Source organism: Scyliorhinus torazame, chromosome 14 (genome assembly GCF_047496885.1).
Source record: "Scyliorhinus torazame isolate Kashiwa2021f chromosome 14, sScyTor2.1, whole genome shotgun sequence".
NCBI lineage: Eukaryota > Metazoa > Chordata > Chondrichthyes > Carcharhiniformes > Scyliorhinidae > Scyliorhinus > Scyliorhinus torazame.
In genome coordinates, this window is record NC_092720.1 from 124398136 (window position 1) to 124424640 (window position 26505).

The following is a 26505-nucleotide window of genomic DNA, read 5'->3' on the forward strand; positions in this document are numbered from 1 at the left end:
ACTGAGTGAGTGTGTTGGGTCTGTGACTGAGTGAGTGTGTTGTGTCTGTGACTGAGTGAGTGCGTTGTGTCAGTGACTGAGTGAGTGTGTTGTGTCAGTGACTGAGTGAGCGTGTTGTGTCAGTGACTGAGTGAGTGTGTTGTGTCAGTGACTGAGTGAGTGTGTTGTGTCAGTGACTGAGTGAGTGTGTTTGGTCTGTGACTGAGTGAGTGTGTTGTGTCAGTGACTGAGTGAGTGTGTTGTGTCAGTGACTGAGTGAGTGTGTTGTGTCAGTGACTGAGTGAGAGTGTTGTGTCAGTGACTGAGTGAGTGTGTTGTGTCAGTGACTGAGTGAGTGTGTTGTGTCTGTGATCGAGTGAGTGTGTTGTCAGTGACTGAGTGAGGGTGTTGTGTCAGTGACTGAGTGAGTGTGTTGGGTCTGTGACTGAGTGAGTGTGTTGTCAGTGACTGAGTGAGTGTGTTGGGTCTGTGACTGAGTGAGTTTGTTGTGTCTGTGACTGAGTGAGAGTGTTGTGTCAGTGACTGAGTGAGTGTGTTGGGTCTGTGACTGAGTGAGGGTGTTGTGTCAGTGACTGAGTGAGTGTGTTGTGTCTGTGATTGAGTGTGTGTGTTGTGTCAGTGACTGAGTGAGTGTGTTGGGTCTGTGACTGCATGAGTGTGTTGTGTCAGTGACTACGTGAGTGTGTTGGGTCTGTGTCTGTGTCATTGTGTTGTGTCTGTGACTAAGTTAATTTTTTGGGACTGTAACTTTGTAAGTGTGTTTTGTCTGTGACTGTGTCAGCGTGTTGTGTTTGTTACTGAGTCAGTGTGCTGAGGCTGTAACTATGTCAGTGTGTTGTCTGTTACTTTGTCTTTGAAACACAGTGCGTTGTTTTTGTGACTGTGTCCGTGCATTGTGTTTATGACTGTCAGCGTGTTGCCTCTGTGACTGTGTCAGTGTGTTGTGTCTGTGACTTTGTCAGTATGTTGCATCTGTGACTGAGTCGGTGTGTGTGCCTGTGACCGTGTCAGTGTGCTGCGCCTGTAACTATGTCAGTATGTTCTGTCTGACTGTGTCAGTGTGTTGCATCTTTGAATGTATCAGTGTGTTGTGTCTGTGACTGTGTTAATGCATTGGGGCTGTGACTTTGTAAGTGTGTTGTGTCTGTGACTGGCAGTATGTTCTGTTTGTGTCTGAGTCGGTATGTTGGCTCTGTGAATGTGTCAGTGTGTTGAGTTTATGACTGTGTCAGTATGTTGGCTCTGTGACTACTATCAGTGTGTTGTGTCAGCACATTGGGGCTGCGATTAAGTCAGTGTGTTGTGTTTGTGACAGTGTGTGGTGAACGTATTATGGTAACCATTCACCACTGTATTACATTGTACCACGCTGTTGCCCATGTGGGCTCCACCTATGGACCATTGTACTGTACTACACTGATTGTATCATGTTGGTGCCCTTGTGGGCTCCGCCCCCTTGAGGGGAGGTATATCGAGCAGCTGCCCTGTAGGCGGCTCTCAGTGCAGAGCAGTCACAGGCAGGCACTGTTCTAGTTGATTAAAGCCACTGTTCACTTCAACTCTCTGTCTCGCGTGAATTGATGGTCGCCACAATTTAATCAACTACAACATCGCGATGGAAGCAGCCCTCAAACCTGACCGACTGGAACTCGTCCCACAGGCCGCGGAAGCCAAAGGGATTTTTTCGCACTGGCTCCGATGTTTCGAGGCCTACCTCACCGCCTCCTCCTCGCCCTCCGTCACCGACGAACAGAAGCTGAGCCTCCCCCACGCCCGGGTGAGCCATCGAATCTCCGTACAACTCGAGGAAGCGCCCACATACACAGACGCCCTCGCGATGCTGAAGCGCCTATATGTGAGGTCGGTGAACAAAGTGTACGCAGGGCACCTCCTCACCACTCGCCGCCAACGCCCCAGGGAATCGCCGGAGGAGTACCTACGCGCCCTCAAGGTCCTCGCGCGAAGCTGCAACTAAAAGGTCGTCACGGCCTCCCAACACATGAAACTCATCGTCCGGGACACCCAAGTGGCTGGGGTCCGGTCCAACTACGTCAGACAGCGCCTGCTCGAGAAGGGCGCCCTCGACCTAGAAGAGACGGTAAAACTAGCCACCTCCCTAGAAGTAGCGTTACAGAGCCTCAACGCTTTCCCTTCCGATCACGCGACCCCCTCATGGACGCCCGACCAGAGAGTACCCCAGGCCTGTGCCGCGCGGCTGCCCGCCCAACCCGGGGGGCTACCCTGCTATTTCTGCGGCCAGCACCAGCACCCCAGGCATCGTTGCCCGCCTCGAAACGCGAACTGTAGCGACTGCGGCAAGAAAGGACACTTTGCCAAAGTTTGCCTGGCCAGGTCCAAGTCCTCCAAACCATAGGCCCGACCCTCGGACGCACAGGCCCGCGGACCCCGCGGCGTGGCTGCGTGCCTGCCGGCTCTGCCCCCTTCGGACGCGTCACCCGCCTCGTGCTGTCTGTGGGCGTAGCCATCTTCGAGTACGCACAACACGTGCGACTCACGGGGGCCGCCATCTTGGCCAGCGTCTCCCACGCGGCCCGCCATGTGCGACTCATGGGAGCCGCCATCTTGGACGCCATCTTCCTCGCAGCCTGACACGTGGGACCGAGTGGGGCCACCATCTTGGCCGCCATCTGCAACACCGACCGACACCTGCGACCGATGGGAGCGCCATCTTGGGACCACACCACCACCTCTGACCACGCCGGGTACCCGCAATTCGGCGCGGTCACCCTCGACCAGTCATGCCCAAAGCACCTCCAGAACTCCATGATGACCATCCGGGTCAATGGACACGAAACGCCCTGCCTGTTTGACTCCGGGAGCACAGAGAGCTTCGTTCACCCAGACACGGTAAGGCGCTGTTCGCTCCAAATCTCCCCCACACTTCAAACAATTGCCCTCGCTTCCGGATCGCACTCAGTGCAGATCCGGGTGTACACTGTCGCAAACCTCGCGATACAAGGCGTCGAATACGCAAACTTTAAGCTATATGTACTCCCCGATCTCTACGCTCCTCTTCTGTTGGGACTAGACTTCCAGTGCAACCTCAGGAGCCTGACCTTGAAGTTCGGCGGGCCCCTACCCCCTCTCACCGTATGTAGCCACGCGACCCTGAAGGTCGACCCTCCCCCGCTCTTTGCAAATCTCACCGCCGACTGTAAACCCATCGTCAACAGGAGCAGACGGTACAGTATCCAGGACAGGACTTTTATCAGGTCCGAGGTCCAGCCACTCTTGCGGGAAGGGATCATCGCAGCCAGTAATAGCCCCTTGAGAGCTCAGGCGGTGGTCGTCAGGACCGGGGAAAAAAACCGGATGGCTGTAGATTAGAGCCAAACCAAAAACCGGTATACGCACCTCGATGCGTACCCCCTCCCCCGGATAGCGGACATGGTGAATCAGATTGCACACTACCGGGTGTTCTCCACGGTAGTTCTGAAGTCCGCATACCACCAGCTCCCAATCCGCCTGGAGGACTGCCAAGACATGGCCTTTGAGGCAGACGGCCGCCTCTTCCACTTCCTCTGGGTCCCCTTCAGCATCACCAACGGGATCTCGGTCTTTCAAAGAACGATGGACCAAATGGTGGACCAGTACGGACTGTGGGCCACATTTCCGTATCTGGACAACGTCACCATTGGCGGCCACGACCAGCAGGACCACGACGACAACCTCCCAAGCCCTGAACCTCACTTATAACAAGGAGAAATGTGTTTTCCATACAACCAGACTAGCCATCCTCGGCTATGTCGTGGAAAACGGAGTCCTATGGCCCCACCCTGACCGCATGCGCCCCCTCCTGCAACTCCCCCTCCCCCACTGCCCCAAGGCCCTGAAAAGATGCCTCAGGTTTTTTTTCTATTATGCCCAGTGGGTACCCAATAATGCGGACAAAGCCCGCCCACTGATCAAAGCTACCATCTTCCCACTGGTGGCTGAGGCCCGCCAGGCCTTCAGCCGCATCAAGGCAGATATTGCCAAAGCCGCGATGCGCGCGGTGGACGAGTCCGTCCCCTTCCAGTTGGAGAGCGACATGTCAGAGGGCGCCCTCTCCGCCACCCTTAACCAGGCAGGCAGGCCAGTAGCATTTTTCTCCCGTACCCGCAACGCCTCCGAAATTCGACACTCCTCAGTCAAAAAAGAAGCCCAAGCCATTGTGGAAACTGTACGGCACTGGAGGCACTACCTCGCTGGTAGGAGATTTACCCTCGTCACCGACCAACGGTCGGTAGCCTTCATGTTCAACAATACACAGCGGGGCAAGATCAAAAACGATAAGATCTTGAGGTGGAGGATCGAACTCTCCACCTATAATTACGATATAGTGTATCGTCCTGGGAAGCTCAATGAGCCCCAGATGCCCTGTCCCGCGACACATGCGCCAGCGTGCACGACGACCGACTCCGGGCCAAATACGATGACCTCTGCCACCCGGGGGTCACCCGGCTTCTCCACTACATCAAGGCCCGCAACCTGCCCTACTCCACTGAGGAGGTCAGAGCCATGGCCAGGGACTGCCAAATCTGCGCGGAGTGTAAGCCACACCTCTATCGACCGGATAAGGCCCACCTGGTGAAGGCATCCTGGCCCTTTGAGCGCCTCAATACCGACTTCAAAGGGCCCCTCCCCTCCGCCAAAGGCAACGCGTATTTCCTCAACGTCGTTGACGAGTTCTCCCGCTTCCCCTTTGCAATCCCTTGCCCTGACATGACCGCAGCCACCGTCATTAAGGCCCTACATAGTATCTTCACCTTGTTCGGTTTCCCCACTTATATCCACAGTGCTCCTCGTTTAGGAGCGACAAACTGTATCAGTACCTACTCGGTAAGGACATCACCTTGAGCAGGACTACCAGTTACAACCCCCGGGGAAACGGACAGGTGGAGAGGGAGAACGCGACGGTATGGAAGGCCGTTCTCCTGGCCCTACGGTCTAGGAATCTCCCAGTTTCCCACTGGCAGGAGGTCCTCCCCGACACGCTCCACTCTATTAGTTCACTCCTTTGTACAGCCACGAATGAGACCCCTCATGACCGCCTGTTTGTTTTCACTAGGAAATCCATCTCCGGGGTCTCGCTTCCGTCCTGGCTGACGACACCGGGGCCCGTACTCCTCCGGAAACACGTGAGGACCCATAAGTCCGACCCCCTGGTCGAGAGGGTCCAGCTCCTTCACACCAACCCCCAGTACGCATACGTAGAGCACCCCGACGGCTGACAGGATACGGTCTCCCTCCGGGACCTGGCACCCGCAGGATCCCCTATCATCACCCCAACCTACCCCCCCCCCAACCTACACCAAACAGCGCCCCCGCCCCTGCATGGCCTCCACACCCCCTCCTATACCCCCTCGCCGACCTACAGGAATGAAGCTCCTGAAGACACGCTCCCGGAGTCCACACCTGTGCCCGCATCGATGAGTTCACCACCCATGCCCGCAGTGACAAGTTCGACACCGTGCCCACTGCGAAACCAGAGCTCCGGCGATCGCAGCGCATGATCAGGGCACCGGACAGACTGAACCCGTGAGCCCTTCACCCCCGCCGGACTTCAATTTTTTAACAGGGGGTGAATGTGGTGAACGTATTATAGTAACCATTCACCACTGTACTACATTGTACCACACTGTTGCCCATGTGTGCTCCACCTATGGACCATTGTACTGTACTACACTGATTGTATCATGTTGGTGCCCTTGTGGGCTCTGCCCCTGGCTCCGCCCCCTTGAGGGGAGGCATAAAGAGCAGCTGCCCTGTAGGCGGCTCTCATTGAAGAGCAGACGCAGGCAGGCACAGTTCTAGTTGATTAAAGCCACTGTTCACATCAACTCTCTGTCTAGTGTGAATTGATCGCATCACAGTGTCATTATGTTTTGTCTGTGGCTATATTAGTGTGTTGTGTCCGTCACTGTTCCAGTGTGTTGTGTCAGTGACTCGGTCAGTGTGTTTTGCCTTTGACTGAGTCTGTGTGTTGTGACTGAGTCATTATGTTGTGTCTGTGACTTTGTCAGTCTGTCTGTGCCTGTGGCTGTGTCAGTGTGTGTCTGTGACTGAGTCAGCGTGTTACACCTGTGACTGGGTCATTGTGTTGTGTCTGTGACTGAGTCAATGCATTGGGGCTGTGACTTTGTCAGTTTGCTGTGTCTGTGACTATGTCAGTGCATTGTCTGTGATTATGTCAGTGTGTTTTGTCTGTTACTTTGTCAGTGTGTTGTCTTTGTGACTGTGTCCGTGCATTGAGTTTGTGACTGTCAGTGTGTTGCCTCTGTGACTGTGTCAGTGTGTTGCATCTGTGATTGTGTCAGTGTGTTGTGTCTGTGACTGTCTGTGTGTTGTGTCAGTGACTGTGTCAGCATGTTGTGGCTGTGACTGTGTCAGTGTGTTGTGCCTGTGACTGAGTCAGTATGTTGTGTTTGTGACTGATTCAGAGTGTTGTGTCCGTGACTGTTTCAATGTGTTATTTCTGTGACTGTCAGTGTGTTGCGCTTGTGACTGAGTCAAAGTGTTCTGTCTGTGAGTGTGTCAGTATGTTGTGTCTGTGAATGTGTCAGGTGTTGTGCCTGTGACTATGTCAGTGTGTTGTGACTATGACTGTGTCAGTGTGTTGTGTCTGCGACTATGTCAGTGTTTAGTGTCTTTAGTTGTGTCAATGAGCTGGTTCCATAACTATGCCAGTGTTGTACCCTCAATAACGACGCTTAGAGTGTAAACGGTAAAGGAGGCTTTAAGAAGCTAAGAACTAGCCTGGTGCCGAGACGTGTGCTAACTGCTGCACTGCCCACAAGGTGGCCCCTTATATACGGCTCCCAGATGGGCGGAGCCGGAGGCTGAGTCCCCCAGGATTCCAAGCCCGGTCTTAAAGGGGACACATCACCTTACATGATGACAAGGGTACAGTATTACAGTAACCGTTCATCACAGCCAGTGTGTTAGTTCCGTGACTATGTCAGTTGTTAATTCCGTGACTGTGTCAGTGTGTTGCGTCACAATATTTATGAAACTCTGACCTATAACTTATGCTGTTTCTGAAAGCACTGGAACAAGGTGTTGGGGTAGTGCACAAACTGACCTGGTCACCTGTAATTTTGTATTCTTGTTCCCAGTCTCCGAGAGACAAGACTATGAGCTCCTGTGCCTCAATGGAAGCAGAATGCCAATTGAAGCTTACAAGGACTGTCACTGGGCAAAAGTACCATCTCACGCAGTAGTGGTACGAAGTGGGGATATGGATGGTGAGAAGAATAAAGCGATTTTGAGATTCCTCTCATTAGCCCAGGTATGACTGAGTGATCAATGGCATCTGCAGGCTCTAGCTTTAAGCTTGACCTTTGGTGTCAGCTCCAGTTTTGGTTCAGATTCAGGGCAGCTAGCATACTTTTGGAATTTTGTAGCTGACTGTCAGAAAACCGACGGTAAAGGTCACATAATTGTAACAACTTCAGTCCATTGTTTCTGTGACAGACTTAACTGCCTAGCAGATTTATTTATGCTGATCACATTTACTTTCTAATTATTGGCTAGCACAGGCATAGCGGGTCGAATGGCCTCCTTCTGTGCCATACATTTTCCATTGGCAGGATTTTTTTGATTGCAGGATTTCCCGCTGCACCAACTGAAGAGTCTGCGGGGAACACACCCCTGGCCAAATGGTCTGCCTTGTAGTCATTTAACATCTGGCGGCAGTTAATTAGATTCAGGTAGGAAATCTGCAACCATCTGGGGATGAGGTTCTGCCTTAGAGAGCTGCTGTCCAATCGGGCGCCAGATTCCAGTGACAGCCACTGCTGGGACTACAGCCAGTGCCCGAAGAGGAGGAGTGAATGGAGGCCGGACTGAAGGCGAATCGTGTGTATCGATGGGGCCTGGCTGGCTAGCCGCAGCAAGGGGATTGGCTCTGAGAGGCTGTGACGGAGAAGATAAAATACGGGGTAGGACTACCTTAAGGACCTCAGTGGACCCAAGGATGGGTGGACTGTCCAATGCCTCCATTGCTCCCTGTAAAAAATTGGAGAGAGGTCGAAGGCAGAAGGGTAAGTGTCGGGCACCTTCAAACCTGCCTGTGGGGTCCTGTAAAATACCAGCCACTTGGCGGCATTTTGTACTCTGTGCACAGAATGCTGGCAGGGACAAGAAAACTCACATGTGGCTCTCCACCCGCACAACTGAGTTTTCTATCCAGATTCTCTGGCTCATCTGGGGGTGCAGTTTTTACCGTCACGTTGATCGGCGAGGCTTGATAATGTGGGCAATGCTGGCTCCCCAAAGATCAGGGTGCCCTTTAAAAAACTTATATTAAAACAAATCTTCCACCCCACTGCCACGGAAATGGGAATCCCCCCCCCCCCACACACACAGTGGGGCAATCCCCCCCACCACAAGATGCGGGGCAACCCCCACCCACAAGGACTGGGGCAACCCCACAAGTTGTGAGGCAACCCTCGCTCACAAGCACTGGGGCAATGTCCCCCAACAAGCAGCATGGGAAACCACCCTCCATACATAAGGGAAACCCCTGTAATGGCGCTCCTCTGAGAGCCCACCCTAACACTGCCCCCTGGCAGTGCCAACGTGGGTGGAACTGCCAAGGGCTCCTGCCCGGGCATGTTCCTCTCCCCCCGGGGCTTTGTGCCACTGGCAGGTTCCCCTCCACTGCTTCACATTTCTCAATACCTGTTGTCTACCTCGCCGACGTGACATCACATCAGCAAAGGGGGAGTTTGTTATCTGGGGGGAACAAATGGTGGGGAAGCCCTTTAACTATATGTTAATTTATTTAAATGAGGTTCCCACCTTTTCTGGGTGGGAACTTCGACATGTAACCGGCGAGGGGCAGGGAACATCAGAAAACGAGATCACGCCATCGAGATCCTATTTCTCGCGGTCTCGTGGGCTTTCCCGCTGGCATCCCCGCGGCGAATGCTGGCAAAATATCCCCCCACTATTTCTACGTGAACCATTGAGCCCATTGTGTCTGTGTGTTGTAATTGTGTTGGCCACTTTTCCAGGGAGTGAATGCTATCATCCCTTGGATGAAAGAAATTCCTCCTCAACTCACTTATAATAATTCCATCAATTACACTAAATCTATATTCGCTGGTTATTGACCTCTCTGATCTAGCAGATCTTCCTTATCCACTTCTCTAGGTCCATCATACTTTTATCCACCTAAATTAAATGTCCCCACAACCTGCTCTGTCCAAAGACGGAAACTCCAACCCATCCAGTCTTTCCTTGTCGCTAAACCTGCTGTAAATCTCATCTGTAAATCTCATTTGCTTCATTCCTGCTGTAAATCTCATCTGTAGCCTCTCTAGTAATGTGTTGACCAGAGTTTAACAGAGATGAAATTTAAAAGAAAATACTACACATCAAGCAACGACAGCTGAGAACAGGAGCTGAGAAAATGGTCGAGGAAGTGGATGGAGGCAGGATCAATGATTGAGGTTCTGTCTGAAGGAGCAGAGAAGGAGCAGAGTAGACGCATTTATATGGAGAGCATTTGAGAGTGTGGGAACACAACTGATCGAAGCTATAACAATATATTTACAGGGAAGAGAGGAGAAAAGAGAAAAGAGTGAAGAGTATTGCTGGAACACAGAGTTGAGGGGAAGGGTCAGGGCCTACAGGCAACTTATAAAAGAGGATGGGATTTTGAAATTCGTGAGTTGAGAGATCCCATTCCATGAAGGTTAATAAGGATGGGGGTGATGTGAGTGGAACATGTTAAATGCACTAAATGCAACTTGTTGTGGGATGTGATGAAGGTGACAGAGTATTTGCAGGACAAGTTGCATTTTGGGACTATTAATGAAGACCGGCTTCAGACCTGAGAATACACTCTTCAAGTTTCAATAATGAAGGGCTGGATTCTCTGTCCCGCCACGGCACTTTTCAGCCTCGACACGCTGGCGGGATTCTCCGTAACTCTGGTCGGTCAATGGGGTTTCCCATTGTGGGACAGCCCCATGCCGTCGGGAAACCCCCGGGCACCGGCCAAACGGAGAATCCCGCCGGCTGAAAATCCCACCCGACGAGTCCACACTTCAGGTTCTCACTCCATTTATTCTCTTGATGTTTATTTTCAGGTTCCCTGTTTCAGATTTTCTGCTTTAATGTTTTTATCTTGAGCAATGGGTTGGTCATCGTTATTGTCAACCAGGAGAATGTTTGACTCTTGGCATTGAGTCTAGTTTGCAGAAGAGACTAAAAACAGCGTCAGGTGCCTTTAAATGCTGGTGGAATATTATAGCATTGAAAAAAAATGGCAGGGTGAAAATTCCTTGCAAGAATCTAAATGCTTGTGTCATATAACACCACTGAGTTTGCAAATATGTTTTCCAGGAATTATTTGGGCCGTTGAGTCAGGCATCTTTCAATATCTTCAACTCAACAGAATATGGAAAGAAGAACTTGTTGTTCAAAGATTCAACAAAGAACCTCATTGAACTCCCCAAAGGGATGGATTCCCTTCTGTATCTCGGCAGCGAATATGCAAATGCTCTCCAGACTTTTGAAAGTGGTAGGCATTTTGATGAAGATTATTAGTAAACATCCTGGCTTTGGGAATCCACGGGTGAGCTCCTAGTACGAGTGCTAGGATGTGGCCTCTGGCATCCTCCATATGACTAGAGATCAGGGAAAGGTAATACAATGTGCTGGTGGATGCCTATTCTTGGGATTTTGGGTAGGGTGTGTCCCACCGGGAACTCCCCAGAGCCATGAGTATAGCTATCCATCAGTATACACATCCTGCCCGCTACAGATACAGTGCTGACATCAGTCATATGGTGTAAGCATCTCTGGACTCCCATTCATTTTTAAAGAAACTGTTTGATTTAGATTTGTTTTGAAGTGCATCTGGATCTCCATCAGGGAATTATATTTTTTTGACCTCCAACCAACCTCAGTCTTCCAATCCTAGTTAGATATGGAGAAAGGAAAACCAGGTACATTTACCATACCGATAGCGGATAGAAGTCTCACGCACAAAGCATTGTTTTCCGAAAACATGAACATGATGATTCCTCTTCGGGTAATCTTCAATCTTTATTCTATCACCTTCATGGTAGCAGGTGGTGGTGTGTCACAGGTCACACAGGGAGTCCGGGTTGCGATGACGACATGCACTTTTGGATGCATGCTGGAGTCTGAAGCCGTGGATTACGATGGTAGAGGCTACAACATTCTTTCCATTACACAGCTGACCAGGAATGTCTCCCATTCGTGCCACCTGCCATTGGTGTGTGTTGGAAGGAATTGGAGGGCGGCATGGTAACACAGTGGTTAGCACTGCTGCCTCACAGCTCCAGCCGGGTTCAATTCCGGCCCCGGGTGACTGTCTGTGCAGAGTTTGCACTTTCTCCTCGCACCTACGTTGGTTTCCTCCGGGTACTCCGGATTCCTCCCACAGTCCAAAGATATGCAGGTTAGGTGGATTGGCCGTGCTAAATTGCCCCTTAGTATCCAAAAGGTTAGGTGGTGTTACTGGGCTACGGGGATAGGGTGGAGGCATGGGCTTAAGTAGGGTGCTCTATCCAAGGGCCGGTGCAGACTTGATGGGCCGAATAGCCTCATTCTGCACTGTAAATTTTATGATTCTATGAGCCATTGTTTAGCTACGTTATCAACACATCTTCAATGGCCATCAGGTCCTGGGGTGATATTCAAACTCGGTGCTGCTGGTTTAGAGGCAGGGATGCCATCCACTGCACTGTAAGACTTTGCGGCAGGCAAGTGGTGATATATTATCGAGGAAGATTCTGATGCTGAGTTCCGTTAACGTCAGGTTTGTGAACTGGGTAAATTATTGCAAGTCATGGTTGATTTTTACGTCCATTTTCTGTTTGTTGCGTAACAAGTGGTTTTTGAGGAACTTGTCCAGGTTTTTTTTTGCAATTTGTTTTTTGATGAAAAAAAATCACAGTGGGTATAAAGGCATGCTCAATCCCAACAAGGATCCCTGGTAAGGGATCCAGTGGGAAGACCTCAGCTGATTTTTCATCTGCCTAGTCCAGGGGTGCTGAAACCCATATTGTACCCCATCGGCTGTCCAAACTAAAGGACCAAGAAAGTAACATTTTGCAGTCCTCTCTATATGAGTAATTTGAGACATAATGCGTTAAGTGGAGAATGCATCTTTAGACCAATGGTTCTTAAAGTTCTCCACCACTAGGGTTTGCCTTGCCTCACGACTGGGTCTATTGTCGACTATTTGCAGAGATTAATTCCCATGGTTAGTCAACTACTTCATTGTTGTATCACCTGTGAGGTGAATGAGAAGGACTTTGGTTTCTTTTCATCTAACAATTCAGAAGTTCCTAACTCTGCGGAGTGAAACAAAGTTCCACGATGACTTTTACCAATGGGGCTACTGGAGATGAGGATGTTCCCTGTTCCTTCTCTGTATTGTAGGATGCTGGAGCTCTGAGTTTGTCAGTGTGTGAGGCATTACCAGACTATTTCTACACGGACTCACAGATGGCAAGGCTGCCCCAGTCTGTAGATTATAATGTATTAAGGAAAGATAATAACCCATTCAAAATGCTTATGTTGCAGGGAACAGGAGTACCTTGAATCCTTGTAAGATACGTTGGTGCACTATTGGTAAGCTTGAACAAAAGAAGTGTAACAGCTGGGGGGCTGTAATTTGTGTGATGGGCCTCAGTGCTGAGGACTGCATCAAAAAAATTATGGTAAGTAACAGCAATGTTAGACATCACTTTTTTTAGGGGCTGAATGAATTTTGTGTTTGTAAAATTAACAAGTGGAACATTTTCCTATCCTTTAGACCCTGGGATTGAGCTGAGCTCAGGTTGGACACCGTCTAAAATTCCATCTGCACAGCCCCTTCGTCTCAGTCCCAGAAAGCAAAATGCTCCAGTTGCTAGAAAGCTGGGATAAAATTTGAAAGCAATGGACACAGTCAGCAGGTCGGGTAGCATCTGCAGAGTCCGTGTCGGAGCTCAACAGGAACCAGGCATATTGACTCCATGGCTAATAGAACAGGGTAGAGACTTGTCTCCATCTAAACGTCAGTTAAGAGTGAGATGGAATACTCACCACTCACCTGGATGTGTGTTGCCGCAACATGGCTCAACAGATTCACTAGCATTCAAAGGAAGCAGTTTATTTGAGTGGCCCTCATATCCCTGAACTCAATATTCAGCCCACTCTGCAACTAGCACACCCAGAAACATAATTTGACAATGGGCGCAGTTTAATGGAAATGAAACTTTGGACATGCTTAGCGGGGCGTTTCGCGGCACTTGGAGCGCCGAGAACGACCCCGTTTTTCAATGGGACGCTGCTTCATTTTTGGGCCTCAGGAAGGAACTCACTGTTGAGGCCGCACTTGGGCACATTCCTGCATTAACAAGCTCAGCTCCCCAGTGCAGAAAGAGATTGGGGTGCCCCATCTCTGAAACACCAACTGCAGCCTCCAGGTCCGCCCCCCCCCCCCCCCCCCCCCATACCCCAACTTAGCAATGAGGAGATCCTCAATCCCCCCATGCCCCACCTCATAAGGACAGGACACCTTTAGGCCTGATCCCTGGCATGGTCAAGATGGCACCTGGGTACCTTGGCACTGCCATCCTGATACACTGGAAGTACCCCTGTCAGCCTGGCAGTGCTCCTGCCAGCCTGGCAGTGCCACCCAGGTGGAACTGCAAGGGTACCTGTGTGACAGTGCCAGGGTGCCAGGCTAGCAGTACCACAGTGCCTGGGTGGCACAAAAGTTCCAGGGTACCACCCTGTGGAGGACTTGACCACCCAAGTTCCCCCAATTGCCTGGGAGACCCCCCCCCTCCCCCAAGTGCTGGTACACCTGATTCACATTGGTGGAAAGCAGTGCTCAGCGGCGCCTGTACAGGGTCTCTGAGGCGAGGCCATTATGCTCTGTGCCTTGGGTAACTCCGGCGTAAACATATTTAAGTGTACGCAGGATCCAAGTTGCAACATAACAAGCTTCATAAATCTCGCAAGAGGCCTCTCGAGGCCCAAGTCGGGCACAGCGAGGCCGTTCAATCATGCCCAATGCCACCATCATCAAAACTTCTACAACTTTGAAGAAAAGCAATAATATAAATGTGACACCATTGTCTCGAAGTCACACACCATTCCGATTTTGATGTATATTGCTGTTCTTTCAACATCATTGGGCCAATATTCTGGAATTCATCATCTAACACCATTCCCACAAGGACTTTAAGTGGTTCAAGGAGAAGGCCCATTTATTGAGTGCAACTAGGGATGGACAATAAATGTAGCCTTGGTAGCGTCACCTCTATTCCAAGAATCAAGGGCACATACAGAGTATAAATTTACTTAATAATCCTTACATTTTGCATTTAAAAGTACACCACTCCTCCAGCTTTGGTCTTCTAAGAACCATTCCCAGTCCAACCTCATCAGCTGGTCACTCACTCCTCCAACATCCACCTTCTTAAACAACCACACACCCTAGTCTCTTCACTCATGGTCTCCTCACTCATAGTGGGGCTGACAATCAAACTCATTAACGTTATGGCTAAAGTTCCCCAAGGAACCCTACCCTTAACTTGTCCATTTATCTTTGTTTTGTCCACAAGAATCTTATGGATGCGAACAGCCTCTACTTCAGGAATATTTCAGAATACTCCCAGTCGCTGATAGTGATGAAAGTCTCGGTAAAATCAAGTGACCTCTTGGCAATTCAAGAAAGTCGCAATCCCTGGCTACATTCATAGCAGGAGGGGGAAGGGCTGGAATCTTTCCTGACTGCACACTCGGAATCATTAACTTCAAGCGTGGAGAGAAGCTTTGCATTTAGGATGCAGAGAATGGGAATGAGAGAAAGAGAGTGAGCGAGACTAGAGAAAGAGACTTTAATCAAATCTTTTGGTTGCAGTTTGGAGATGCTGATGCTGCAAGTTTTGATGGGGGAGAGGTTTATGTTGGAGGAAAGTGTGGTCTTGTCCCAGTCATGGCAGAGTATTATAACACAAGTAAGTATCTCTCACAGCATTCCAATTTGCTTTTATTTGAAGTGGGATTGAAAACAGCATGTGGAAAGGATCTCTGTGTGAAAGTCACTGGGACCCGAGCACAGTTGATCTGGCTAAAGCTAATCCCTCATGAGAACCCATTGCATTTGATAAGGAGTAAATGGTCTCATATATTGTGTAGAATTTCAGTCTGGTTTCTTGAAGTGGCAACACCAGCCTCTCCTCATATCCTGGAACATTGCACCCAGCCTTAAGGGGGACTTTAACCTCCCACAGCATTCCTTGTCGGTTGTGTGCACTCGTTGCATCATATTTAAGGCTGCAAGGTTTAATTTTCTTCCTGTAGAACTCCTGAATAGCAACAATGCCTGGGGTGCCATGGTGTTCCGCTGAAGTGTTCTCTAGCCATCGAAGAAGTAGCCCATGTTTCAATGTGCCTTCAGGCGATCCCACATTTTATAAAGCCATGATACATATGAAAACCCAATGGGTTTACCCAACATTGATTTGTTCAAGAAGTGTAATGATTTGACACAACACCTCAGGGAGATTTCCCTGGATCGCGTTGGATTGCCTGGCTTCAGCGGGTAGCGGAAAACCCGTGCATTGAGGTTGTTTGCCTGCCTCTTAATGTAAGGAATGTCAAAGATCCAATTAGTGTTTAAAATTATTTTCTTGAACCTTTCTTCCCATAGCTGATCTTGAACCATGCAAATCCACAGCAGTGAACACCAAAATACGTAAGTGCTAAAACCTTTACTTCTCAGGCAAATCTCATTGGCTCGGTGGAATCGCTACTCATGAGCTCCGCTCCACCCCACTGAAAACATTGTCATGCTCCTAGCTGCCAGTGAGCTCCACACAATTGAAACAGTGCCATGCTGTTACCTGACAAGGTGGTCCTTTAGGATAACACAACCTTGGTCCAATGCTGGAAATACAATTGAGCGGAATATCTTCTCAGGCGAGAGAAGGCTCATACTGAATGCAGAGTGTTATATTTCCCAAAGGCGAGCCTGGATCAAGCTTCTTGGGAATCAAGCAAAGGGGGTAGAGGTGGCTTAAGATGCAGGTCAACCTCAAGCTTCCTCTGGCATTTGAGGACAAAATAAGACAGAGTGTGGATCTGTTGGATACAGACTAAAATCTAATGACACGATTGCGGTTCAATTCTTCAGCCTTGAACAAAGAACAATACAGCACAGGAACAGGCCCTTCGGCCCTCCAAGCCGAAGGATCTTTGCTAGCCAAGTGACTAAAATCACAATATGATGGTGTATCAAACAGGACAAAAGGTTCCAGGTATAATTCCCCATGTGTGCTGAGGAAGTGGGGTTGGGGGTGGGTGGAGGAGGAATTTTTATTTCTATAGTACCTCAGCATCACCTTTGGGAAATGCTCCATTTACAATAATTACTTTGAAGTGCAGTCACAGTTCTTAAGTAGGCAGCCATTTTGCACTAACATAGATGTCATAAATAGCAGTTACAAGAATGATTGTGGTAAGTGTCTGAGAGAGGAATGTTGGCCAAGGCACCAAGAGGGCCTGAAGTTCTCCAGAACCCAGAGCTTCCTTTAATCAATGATCTCTAATGGTGGCAAACAAGGCCACGGTTAAGCATCTCAATCAAAGGAGACCACCGATGACAATGGAACACATGTTACCATAGATACTTCAAACTTCCTCCACTGATTTTTGGGTGGAACTAGGGTGGAAAGAGGTAGGAAATGTGCTGTGAAACTGTTCTGCCAGTTTAAGGTCATTTTTACATCTATTCAAGTTACTACCACAAGTGGCAGGTAGCAAATGATATGTCCTCATATATGCAAATGTAGTACAATATATTATAATATCTAAGTAACTGGTAAATATCATTCATTAACTTTCATTCTTCACTGCAGTATGTGGTGGTGTAGTGGTAATGTCACTGGACAAGTAATCCACTGGGCAAGGCCCAGGCTAATGCCCTGGGGACATGGGCTTTAAATTTAAAGCCCATCAGTCAATGAATTGCAAACTAATCTCAATAATGGTAACCATGAAACTATCATCAATCGTTGTAAAAACCCATTTGGTTCACTGACATCCTTTAGGGAGAGAAATCTGCATTCCTTACCCAGTCTGGCCTCTATGTGATTCCAGACACCACCAGTGTGGTTGACTTTTAACTGTGCTCTGAAATGGCTGTAAAAGCCACTGAGTTTGAGGGTACTAGGAATGGGCAACAGCGACATCCATACATCGCATGAAGGAATAATTTTTTTTAAATCTGTTGGATCAACAATGCTGAATTCCTAACATATCTATGCACCCACCGGCATCCAGTGCTGTTACAAGCAGAGAAAATTGGATTAGTATTTTAAAAATTAAAAAAAACTGGGCCTATATGGAAAATGTCAGAAGTTTTGCAAAATGTTTTACCAGCAGCACGGAGATAGAACCACAGAAAGCACAGCCTATCTTGTCTCTGCCAACCTGAGGACACCCAGGTGCCCTTTCTGATCCCACAATCCTGCACCCGGTCCATAGCCCTGCAGCTTACAGCACCTAAGGTGCAGATCCAGGTACTTTTTAAAAGAGTTTAGGGTCTCTGCCTTCACCACCAACTCGGGCAGCGAATTCCAGACACCCACTGCCCCCTGCATTAAGAAATTTTTCCTCAAGTTCCCCTTTCACCTTCTGCCACTTATCTTGAATCTATGTCCCCGGTTCCAGAATTCTCCACCAAGGGAAGCAATTTTATCCTGTCCACTCTCTCTCTTCCCCTCATAATGTTGTTCACCTCAATCAAATCACCCCTCAGCTTCGTTGTTCCAAGGAAAATAACCCCGACCTATCCAATCTCTCCTCGCAGCTACACTTTTCCAGCCCTGGCAACGTCCTTGTAAACCTCCTCTGCATTCTCTCCGGAGCAATAACTATATTGTGGTGACCAGAACTGCACACAGTTGTGGCCTCACCAGTGTTTTATACTATTCCAACATTATATCCTTACTTTCATATTCTATACCTCTGCCAGTGAAGGAGAGAATTCCAAATGCTTTCTTTACAACCTTGTCTACTTGAACTGCTGCCTTTAGGAACCTGTGTACTTGTACACCAAGATCTCTCACTTCATCTACCCCTCTTAATATATTTAGAATATTCCCATTTATTGTGTACCTCCGATAACTGTCTGACCTCCCTAAATGCATGACCTTCTCTGTGTTTAACTCCATCTGCCACTTTAGCTACCCATCTATATCATTTTGGAGATTATAACTATCGTTTACAGTATCCACTATTGCAAATTTCCAAATCGTGCCCTCCACATTCATGTCAAAATTGTTACGATATAACACAGACAGTAAGGGTCCCAACACCAAGCCCTGTGGAACACCACTTGAGACAACTTCCTATTCACAAGGGCAGCCATTGACCATTACCTTTTGTTTCCTGTCACTGAGCCAATCTTTTATCCAGTTTGCCACATTACCCTGTATCCCATGGACATTTATTGTTTGACCAATCTGCCATGTGGGACCCAGTAAAACGCCTTGCTAAAATCCATGTACACCACACCGACTGCACTACCCTCATCAACCCTCCTTGTCACTTCCTTAAATAATTCAATCAAATCTGTGAGCAAGACCTTTCTTTAACAAATCCATGCTAACCATCCCTGATTAGTCCATGCCTTCGACATGACAGTTAATCCTATCTTTCAGGATTGATTCTACTGATTTTCCCACCACCGACGGAAGACTAACTGGCCTATAATTATTTGGCATTTCCTTTGATCCCTTTTTAAACAATGGAACCACGTTTGCATTGCTCCAATTTGCCTGTACCTCCTCTGTATCGAGTGAGGATTGGAAACTCATCCTCAGAGCATCTGCTGTCTCCTCCCTGACCTCCTTCAGCAGCCTCGGAAACAATCCATCTGGCCTTGGCGACTTATCAACTTTCAAGGATTCCAACCCTTTGACATTGTCTCTCTTTTACGATTATCCCACTCAATCACAGTGTTCCTCCTGGACTACTATATTTGCATCATCCCTTTCCTTTGTAAACATGGAGACAAAATATTCATTTAAAACCCTTCCCACAGCCTCTGCATCTACACATAAGTTCCTCTCTTTATCTCTGATAGGTCCCACTTTTTCCTTAACTAACTTTTTAACATTAATATATTGGTAAAACACCTTTGGATTTTCTTTAATTTTACTTGCTAATCTTTTTTCATGCCCTCTCTTTTATTTCCTTATTTCGTTTTTGACGTTGTCCCTGCACTTACTATACTTGTCTAGGCCATCTGAAGTTCTGAGCTCTTTGAGCCTGTTGTACGCTTTCCTTTTCTGCTTGATCTTCCCCTGTATTCCTCTAGACAACAAGGGGGGTCCAGGTTTGTCAATACCACTCTTATTTTTGGAGGGGACATGACTACATTCTACATTTAGGATCTCGCTGTTTAGTGCTTCCTATTGGTTATCCACTGATTTATCCTCTAGCTGTGCTGTCCAGTCCACCTCAGCCAAGTCCCTTCTCATTCCTGCAAAATTTGCCTTCCCCTAATTTTTTTACTCCTGTTTTATCTCTAACCTTTTCCATGGTAATACTGAATCTAACTGAATTGTGGTCACTATCCGTGATATGGTCGTCAACTGTCACTTCACCCACTTGTCTTCTTCGTTCCCCAAGACTAGGTGTAGAATTGCATATCCTCTCGTTGGATTTGTCACTAATTGGTTGAAAAGAATTTCCTGGACACACTGCATGAAATTTTCTTCCTCAGTTCCCTTATATTGTTTGAATCCCAGTTGACATTGGGATAATGTTTCCTCCTATTATTGCCCTCTTGTTCTTACAGGCAGAGATTTGCCTACATATTTGTTCTTCTATCTTCTTTTCACTATTTGGAGGTCTGTGGTATACTCCCAGTAGTGTGACTGCCCCTGCTCAACCCATAAAGCCTTGTTTGTTGAGCTGCTTAATATATTATCCCTTCCCACAACTGGAATTGATTCTTCAACCATTAGTGCTACTCCCCTCATTTTCTATCTCCCACTCTATCCTGTCTGAAAACTCTATAACCAGGGATATTGAGCTGCCAATTTTAACCCTCCTTTAGCCAGGTTTCCATTATAGCATTGACATCCTGCTGCCATGTGTCTACCTGTGCCCTTAACTCAGCTACCGTGTTTGTAATACTCCTTGCATTGAAGTATAAACAGTTTAATCCCACAATTTTCCCTTGCTGGATACTTTTTAAACTTTACTTCTCTTGTAATTCCTAGTCTATCACTACATCTTCGACATCATTCGCTAATGTTCTACCTCCATTTTCCCGACCTGTATCAGACCTACCTGATCCTACTCCTGGGATCCCACCACTGCCGCACTAGTTTAAACATACCCCAACAGAACTAGGAAAAGCCCCCACAAGGACATTGGTCCCAGCTCTGCCTGCGCGCAACCTGTCCAGTTTGTACAGGTCCCACCCTCCCCATTGTTCCTAGTGGCTCCTGACTACACCACCGCTCCAGCCACGTGTTCATTTAGTCTATTCTCTCATTCCTGCCCTCGCTAGTGCATGGAACTGGGAGTCACCCTGAGATTACTGCATTTGAGGCCCTGTATTTTAATTTATCTCCTAACTTCCTGTACTCCACTTGCAGGTCCTCATCCCTTAGTTTACCTATGTCGTTGGTACCAATGTGTACCACAACCACTCGCTGTTCACCTTCCCTCCCCAGAATGGCCTGCAATCGCTCTGTGACATCCCGGATCCTGGCACCAGGGAGCCAACATCCTTGATTCATGTTTGCAGCCAAAGAAGCATCTGACTGTCTCCTAAGTATTAAATTCTCTATCACTATAGACCTGCCACTCATTTTCCTCCCGCCCCTCTGAGCAGCAGAGCCACCTGTGAACTTGGCAGCTGATACTTTCCCCTGAGAGGCCATCCCCCCAACAGTATCCAAAGTGATATCTATGTTTAAGAGGGGCATGACCACAGGGGACTCCTGCACTACCTTCCCAAATCTTTTACTGTTCCTGATGGTCACCCATTCCCTTTCTGCCTGTGCAAACCTCACCTGCGGTATGACCACCTCGCTAAACGTGCTATTCACGACTTCCTCAGCATCGTGGATGTTCCCCAGTGAGTCCACTCATAGCTCCAGCTCTGAAATCCAGTTAGCTAGAAGTTCCATTTGGACACATCTTCTACACATATGGTCATCAGGGATGCTGGAAGCATCCCTCATTTCCCACATTGTGCAGGAGGAGCATATCCTACCATGACGTCACTCTTGCTTAAGTTAGTTACTCCTTTGAACAATTTTCATTGGTTAGGGGCCTCATTTACATTGGATAGGAACCTTGTTTCTTACCAAACACTTCTATTATAATTGTACAGTACTATTCTACACTCCTTTTTACTAAGTCCCTACCTTAGTATTAAGCAATGAATTACTTTAATCGATTGAAAGTAGTCACAGGACTTACTCACCAATCAGCTGCTTTGGTTGGTCCCACGTCACTTTCTGAACTTTGGTCCCACGTCACTTTCTGAACTGTGATGTTACCTCCGAAAGCTGATGGTCTCTGGAGCCTCTGATGCAACCAATCAGATGATGCACACTGCTGGGCCCCTGCTGTTTCCAAGCTGCAAACACTTAGCGAATAACATCTCTCTCTCTGTTTCTGGTTTGAGGGGGAGGGAGGGAGGGAAACACTACAGGAATGTAATGTTTGAGGCTTTGCCTCTCTTTGATGCTGGGTCCTCTGCAATCCCCTCCTTGGAAATGGTGACCGAGCTGAGTTTACCCAGGATGCTCCTCAGTGACTCCTCACCAACGGCAGACCTCTGAGATACCCGGAAGGCATTCTCATTTGTCCCACTCATTTTCCATTACAGTGTCCCTCTCTGAAACTCCACTCTACCCATTGCATTCTCCCTCTCCAGGACACTCAAAACAACAGATTCACTGAAATGACTTCAAGGGCTCTACATCCAAGTGGGGGGGATTTTCTGTTCTTGTTTCCAACAGGCCAGAATGGTGTTGGGTGCAGAGAATTCCGGGGGGGGGGGGGGGGGGGAGCCCAAACCGACTTTTGTGCTGGTGGGATTTCCCTGCTCAGTTGTCCTTGCACCCCCGCCAATGATGTAACGGGGTTCTTGCCCTGCAATGAATGGGAACCTCATTCAAATACATTAACAGGCCTCCCTGCAGCATCATCCACCCACATGGGGAATTCCAAGCACACCCCTCCCCCCACCCCGTAACATCTCGTTGGTGGGGTTTACAACGTGTTTTGAAAAAATAGGGAAAGGGTGAACAGCCCCTGTTGGGGGTGCACAGGTAACCAACAGCACCCAGGAGAGAGGTGGCCATGCCCAGGCTGCACCCTGGCAATGCCCCCATGTCCATTTTGGGGTGATGGGCCTGGGGAGTCTGTGCCCTGGGTGGGGTGTTTTTGTTTTTATTGTTATTTAATCGGGGCTGTCGTGGGACCACATCTTTCACTTCTTTTATCCAAGCGTTTCAAAGTATGACTGGAAAAGCCTGCAAGGCAGCCAGCGGGCTGCCCTCCACTTTTCCCACCTCAGACAAAACATGGAAAGAAAATCAGAAAATTCTGCCCAGGGAGACAGGCGGGAGTGGGAAAGGGGGGAGGGTGTCCTAACACTGAGCTGAAGTATCACCAATGTTAAGATCTAAAGCTGATTCTGCGAACAAATCATGCTCTCTGAGTACTGCACAAGAGTACGAACAAACATTATAATGATTTAACTTATTCAATACTCACCCCCTCGCACAGAGTCAAAATCGGGCCCAATATATGTTCAAATCCTTAAGTGGGGCTTGAGTCAACCCCCCACCCCCTCACCACTAGCTTTCTGCCTCAGAAGCCATTTAGCACATTGTGTCTGTTCCAGAATAATCTAAAACTAACCCATTGCCCTGCTGTCTTCCCACTGCCCTGAATCCTGCTTCCCTTTTCCAGTGAAAGTATGACATTGTTTGTTTTCTTCCCACAGCCTCTTACTTCGCCGTGGCAGTTGTAAAGGATCCACAGCTGACCTGGGAAACACTGAAAGGGAAGAAATCCTGTCACACAGCCGTGGGGCGGACTGCTGGCTGGAACGTGCCCATGGGACTCCTGATTGCGGAGGGAAAAATCAGCCCATGTGACATGTACAATTGTAGGTGTGGTTTGGCATGTTGCTCGAGCTTACGCTTCTCCTGTTAAATTGTTCTGGGTTCAAGTTAAAAGTAATCATTCTCTCTCCATGGCTGCCTCTTGCTCGTGCTGTTGGAGAGGGAGCTCCAGGAATTGGAACCTGTGCTGATAAATGGATGGTAACTGTGTCAAAGTCAGAAATGACTTGGAGAATAGGTGGGGTGAGGGATGAGGAGGGAGAGATGGAACGAGGAGCGGAGAGAGTGAATGGGGTGTTTAAGACATGCTATGAGAGGTTGTATAAGGCTCAGCCCCTGGAAGGGAAGGAGGGAATGATGCATTTCCTGGATCAGCTGGAATTCCCGAAGGTGGAGGAGCAGGAGAGGGCGGGACTGGGAGCACAGATTGATGTGGAGGAGGTGGTAAAGGGGATTGGGAGCATGTAGGCGGGGAAGGCCCCGGGGCCGGATGGGTTCCCGGTGGAATTTTATAGGAAATATATAGACCTACTGGCCCCTCTTTTGACGAGAACCTTTAATGAGGCCAGGGAAAGGGGGAAGTTGCCCCCGACTATGTCGAAGGCGACAATATCGTTACTTTTGAAGAAGGATAAAGACCCGCTGCAGTGTGGGTCCTACAGGCCCATTTCCCTTTTGAATGTAGATGCTAAGCTCCTGGCCAAGGTAATGGCGATGAGGATAGAGGATTGTGTCCCGGGGGTGGTCCATGAGGATCAAACTGGGTTCGTTAAGGGGAGACAGCTGAACACGAACATACGGAGGCTGCTAGGGGTGATGATGATGCCCCCGCCAGAGGGGGAGGCGGAGATAGTGGTGGCGATGGATGCCGAGAAAGCATTTGACAGGGTCGAGTAGGACTACCTGTGGGAAGTGTTGAGGAGATTTGGTTTCGGTGAAGGGTTCATTGGATGGGTACAGCTGCTATATAGGGCCCCGGTGGCAAGTGTGATCACGAACAGGCAGAGGTCTGACTACTTCCGTCTTTATAGAGGGATGAGGCAGAGGTGTCCCCTGTCTCCGTTACTGTTTGCATTGGTAATTGAGCCCCTGGCCATAGCACTGAGGGGCTCCAGGAAGTGGAGGGGAGTACTCAGGGGAGGAGAAGAACACCGGGTATCATTGCATGCAGATGATTTACTGCTGTATGTTGCGGACCCGGTGGAGGGGATGCCTGAGATAATGCAGACGCTCGGGGAGTTTGGGGAATTCTCGGGGTACAAATTGAACATGGGGAAGAGTGAGTTGTTTGTGGTACATTCGGGGGAGCAGAGCAGGGGTATAGAGGATTTACCGCTGAGGAGGGTAACAAGGGATTTCCGGTACTTGGGGATCCAGATAGCCAGGAGTTGGGGAACTTTACATAGGCTTAATTTAACACGATTGGTGGAACAGATGGAGGAGGATTTTAAGAGATGGGACATGGTGCCCCTGTCACTGGTGGGGAGGGTGCAGGCGGTCAAAATGGTAGTCCTCCCGAGATTCCTTTTTGTGTTTCAGTGCCTCCCGGTGATGGTCACGAAGGCTTTTTTCAAGAAGATCGAGAAAAGCGTTATGAGTTTTGTGTGGGCTGGGAAGACCCCGAGAGTGAGGAGGGGGTTCTTGCAGCGTAGCAGGGAGAGGGGGGGACTGGCACTACCGAGCTTAAGTGAGTACTATTGGGCCGGCAATATTTCAATGGTGTGTAAGTGGATGGGAGAAGGGAAGGGAGCGGCGAGGAAGAGATTGGAGATGGCGTCCTGCAAAGGAACCAGCCTACAAGCACTGGCGACGGCGCCGCTGCCGTTCTCACCGAAGAAATACACCACAAGTCCAGTGGTGGTAGCAACACTGAAAATTTGGGGGCAGTGGAGACGGCATAGGGGAAAGACGGGAGCCTTGGTGCGGTCCCCGATAAGAAATAATCATAGGTTTGTCCCGGGGAGAATAGAAGTGGGATTTGGAGCATGGCAGAGAGCAGGGATTGTGCAACTGAGGGATCTGTTCTTGGACGGGACGTTTGCGAGTCTGGGAGCGCTGACGGAAAAATATGGGTTGCCCCAAGGGAATGAATTTCGATACATGCAACTGAGGGCTTTTGCGAGGCAACAGGTGAGGGAGTTCCCGCAGCTCCCGACGCAGGAGATTCAGGATAGAGTGATCTCAGGGACATGGGTGGGGGATGGTAGGGTGTCAGATATATACAGGGAAATGAGAGACGAGGGGGAGAACATGGTGGATGAGCTGAAGGGAAAATGGGAGGAAGAGCTGGGGGAAGAGATCGAAGAGGGGCTGTGGGCAGATGCCCTACGTAGGGTAAACTCTTCGTCCTCGTGCGCCAGGCTTAGCCTGATACAATTTAAGGTTTTGCACAGGACACATATGACCGGAGCAAGGCTCAGTAAATTTTTGGGGGTAGAGGATAGGTGTGGGAGATGCTCGAGAAGCCCAGCAAACCACACCCACATGTTTTGGTCATGCCTGGCACTGCAGGGGTTCTGGGTGGGGGTGGCGAAGGTGCTTTCAAAGGTGGTGGGGGTCCGGGTCGAGCCAGGCTGGGGGCTGGCTATATTCGGGGTTGCAGAAGAGCCGGGAGTGCAGGAGGCGAGAGAGGCTGATGTTTTGGCCTTTGCGTCCCTAGTAGCCCGGCGAAGGATACTGATTATGTGGAAGGAAGCCAAGCCTCCGGGCGTGGAGACCTGGATAAACGACATGGCAGGGTTTATAAAACTGGAACGGATAAAGTTTGCACTAAGGGGTTCAGCTCAGGGGTTCACCAGGCGGTGGCAACCGTTCATTAACTACCTCGCAGACCGATAAAGGAAACGGGAAGGTAGCAGCAGCAACCCGGTTGGGGGGGGGGGGGGGGGGGCTCGGGGGGGGGGGGGGGGGGGGGGGGGGCTCGGGGGGGGGGGGGGGCTCAAGTGGGTCCTCAGGGGTGTTTTTGTCAAGATATTGGTACTTGGTTATGTATATTGAATTGAAGTGCTGATTTTATTATTTGGGAGAGCTATTATTTTTGTTATGGCAGTTGCCATTTAGTTTATATATTATTTATTTATTTGTTAAAATACGGTCACGGTTATTTATATTGTTTTGCTGTTGTAAAAAGGGGAAAAACCTTTGTATTGTTTTGTATGGCCGAAAAAGTTGAATAAAATATTTTTTTTTAAAAAAGAAATGACTTGGAGGGGAACGGTCCATTAACTCTGAAGTGCTTTCTCTTTTGAGCAGGTGTAGTTTCTAACCACACTTTTTTTATAGAAGCTTTATCGTTGTTCTGAAGTAAGTGTTTCCTACAAAGCCCAGGGATTGTTTCTAACCACAGTTTTTACTGCTG

At 48.9% G+C, this 26505-nt stretch overlaps 1 protein-coding gene across 1 annotated transcript in view; it reads left to right on the forward strand.

The window, feature by feature from the left end:
* LOC140390005 (serotransferrin-1-like) overlaps nucleotides 1–26505 on the forward strand; it is an 81731-nt gene that overhangs the window by 39476 nt on the left and 15750 nt on the right. Inside the window, exons 7-12 of the mRNA XM_072474771.1 lie at nucleotides 7119–7291; nucleotides 10357–10534; nucleotides 12571–12707; nucleotides 14903–14999; nucleotides 15695–15739; nucleotides 23027–23191. Of these exons, the coding sequence (XP_072330872.1) occupies nucleotides 7119–7291; nucleotides 10357–10534; nucleotides 12571–12707; nucleotides 14903–14999; nucleotides 15695–15739; nucleotides 23027–23191 (795 nt within the window). The remainder of the gene's footprint in view (nucleotides 1–7118; nucleotides 7292–10356; nucleotides 10535–12570; nucleotides 12708–14902; nucleotides 15000–15694; nucleotides 15740–23026; nucleotides 23192–26505) is intronic.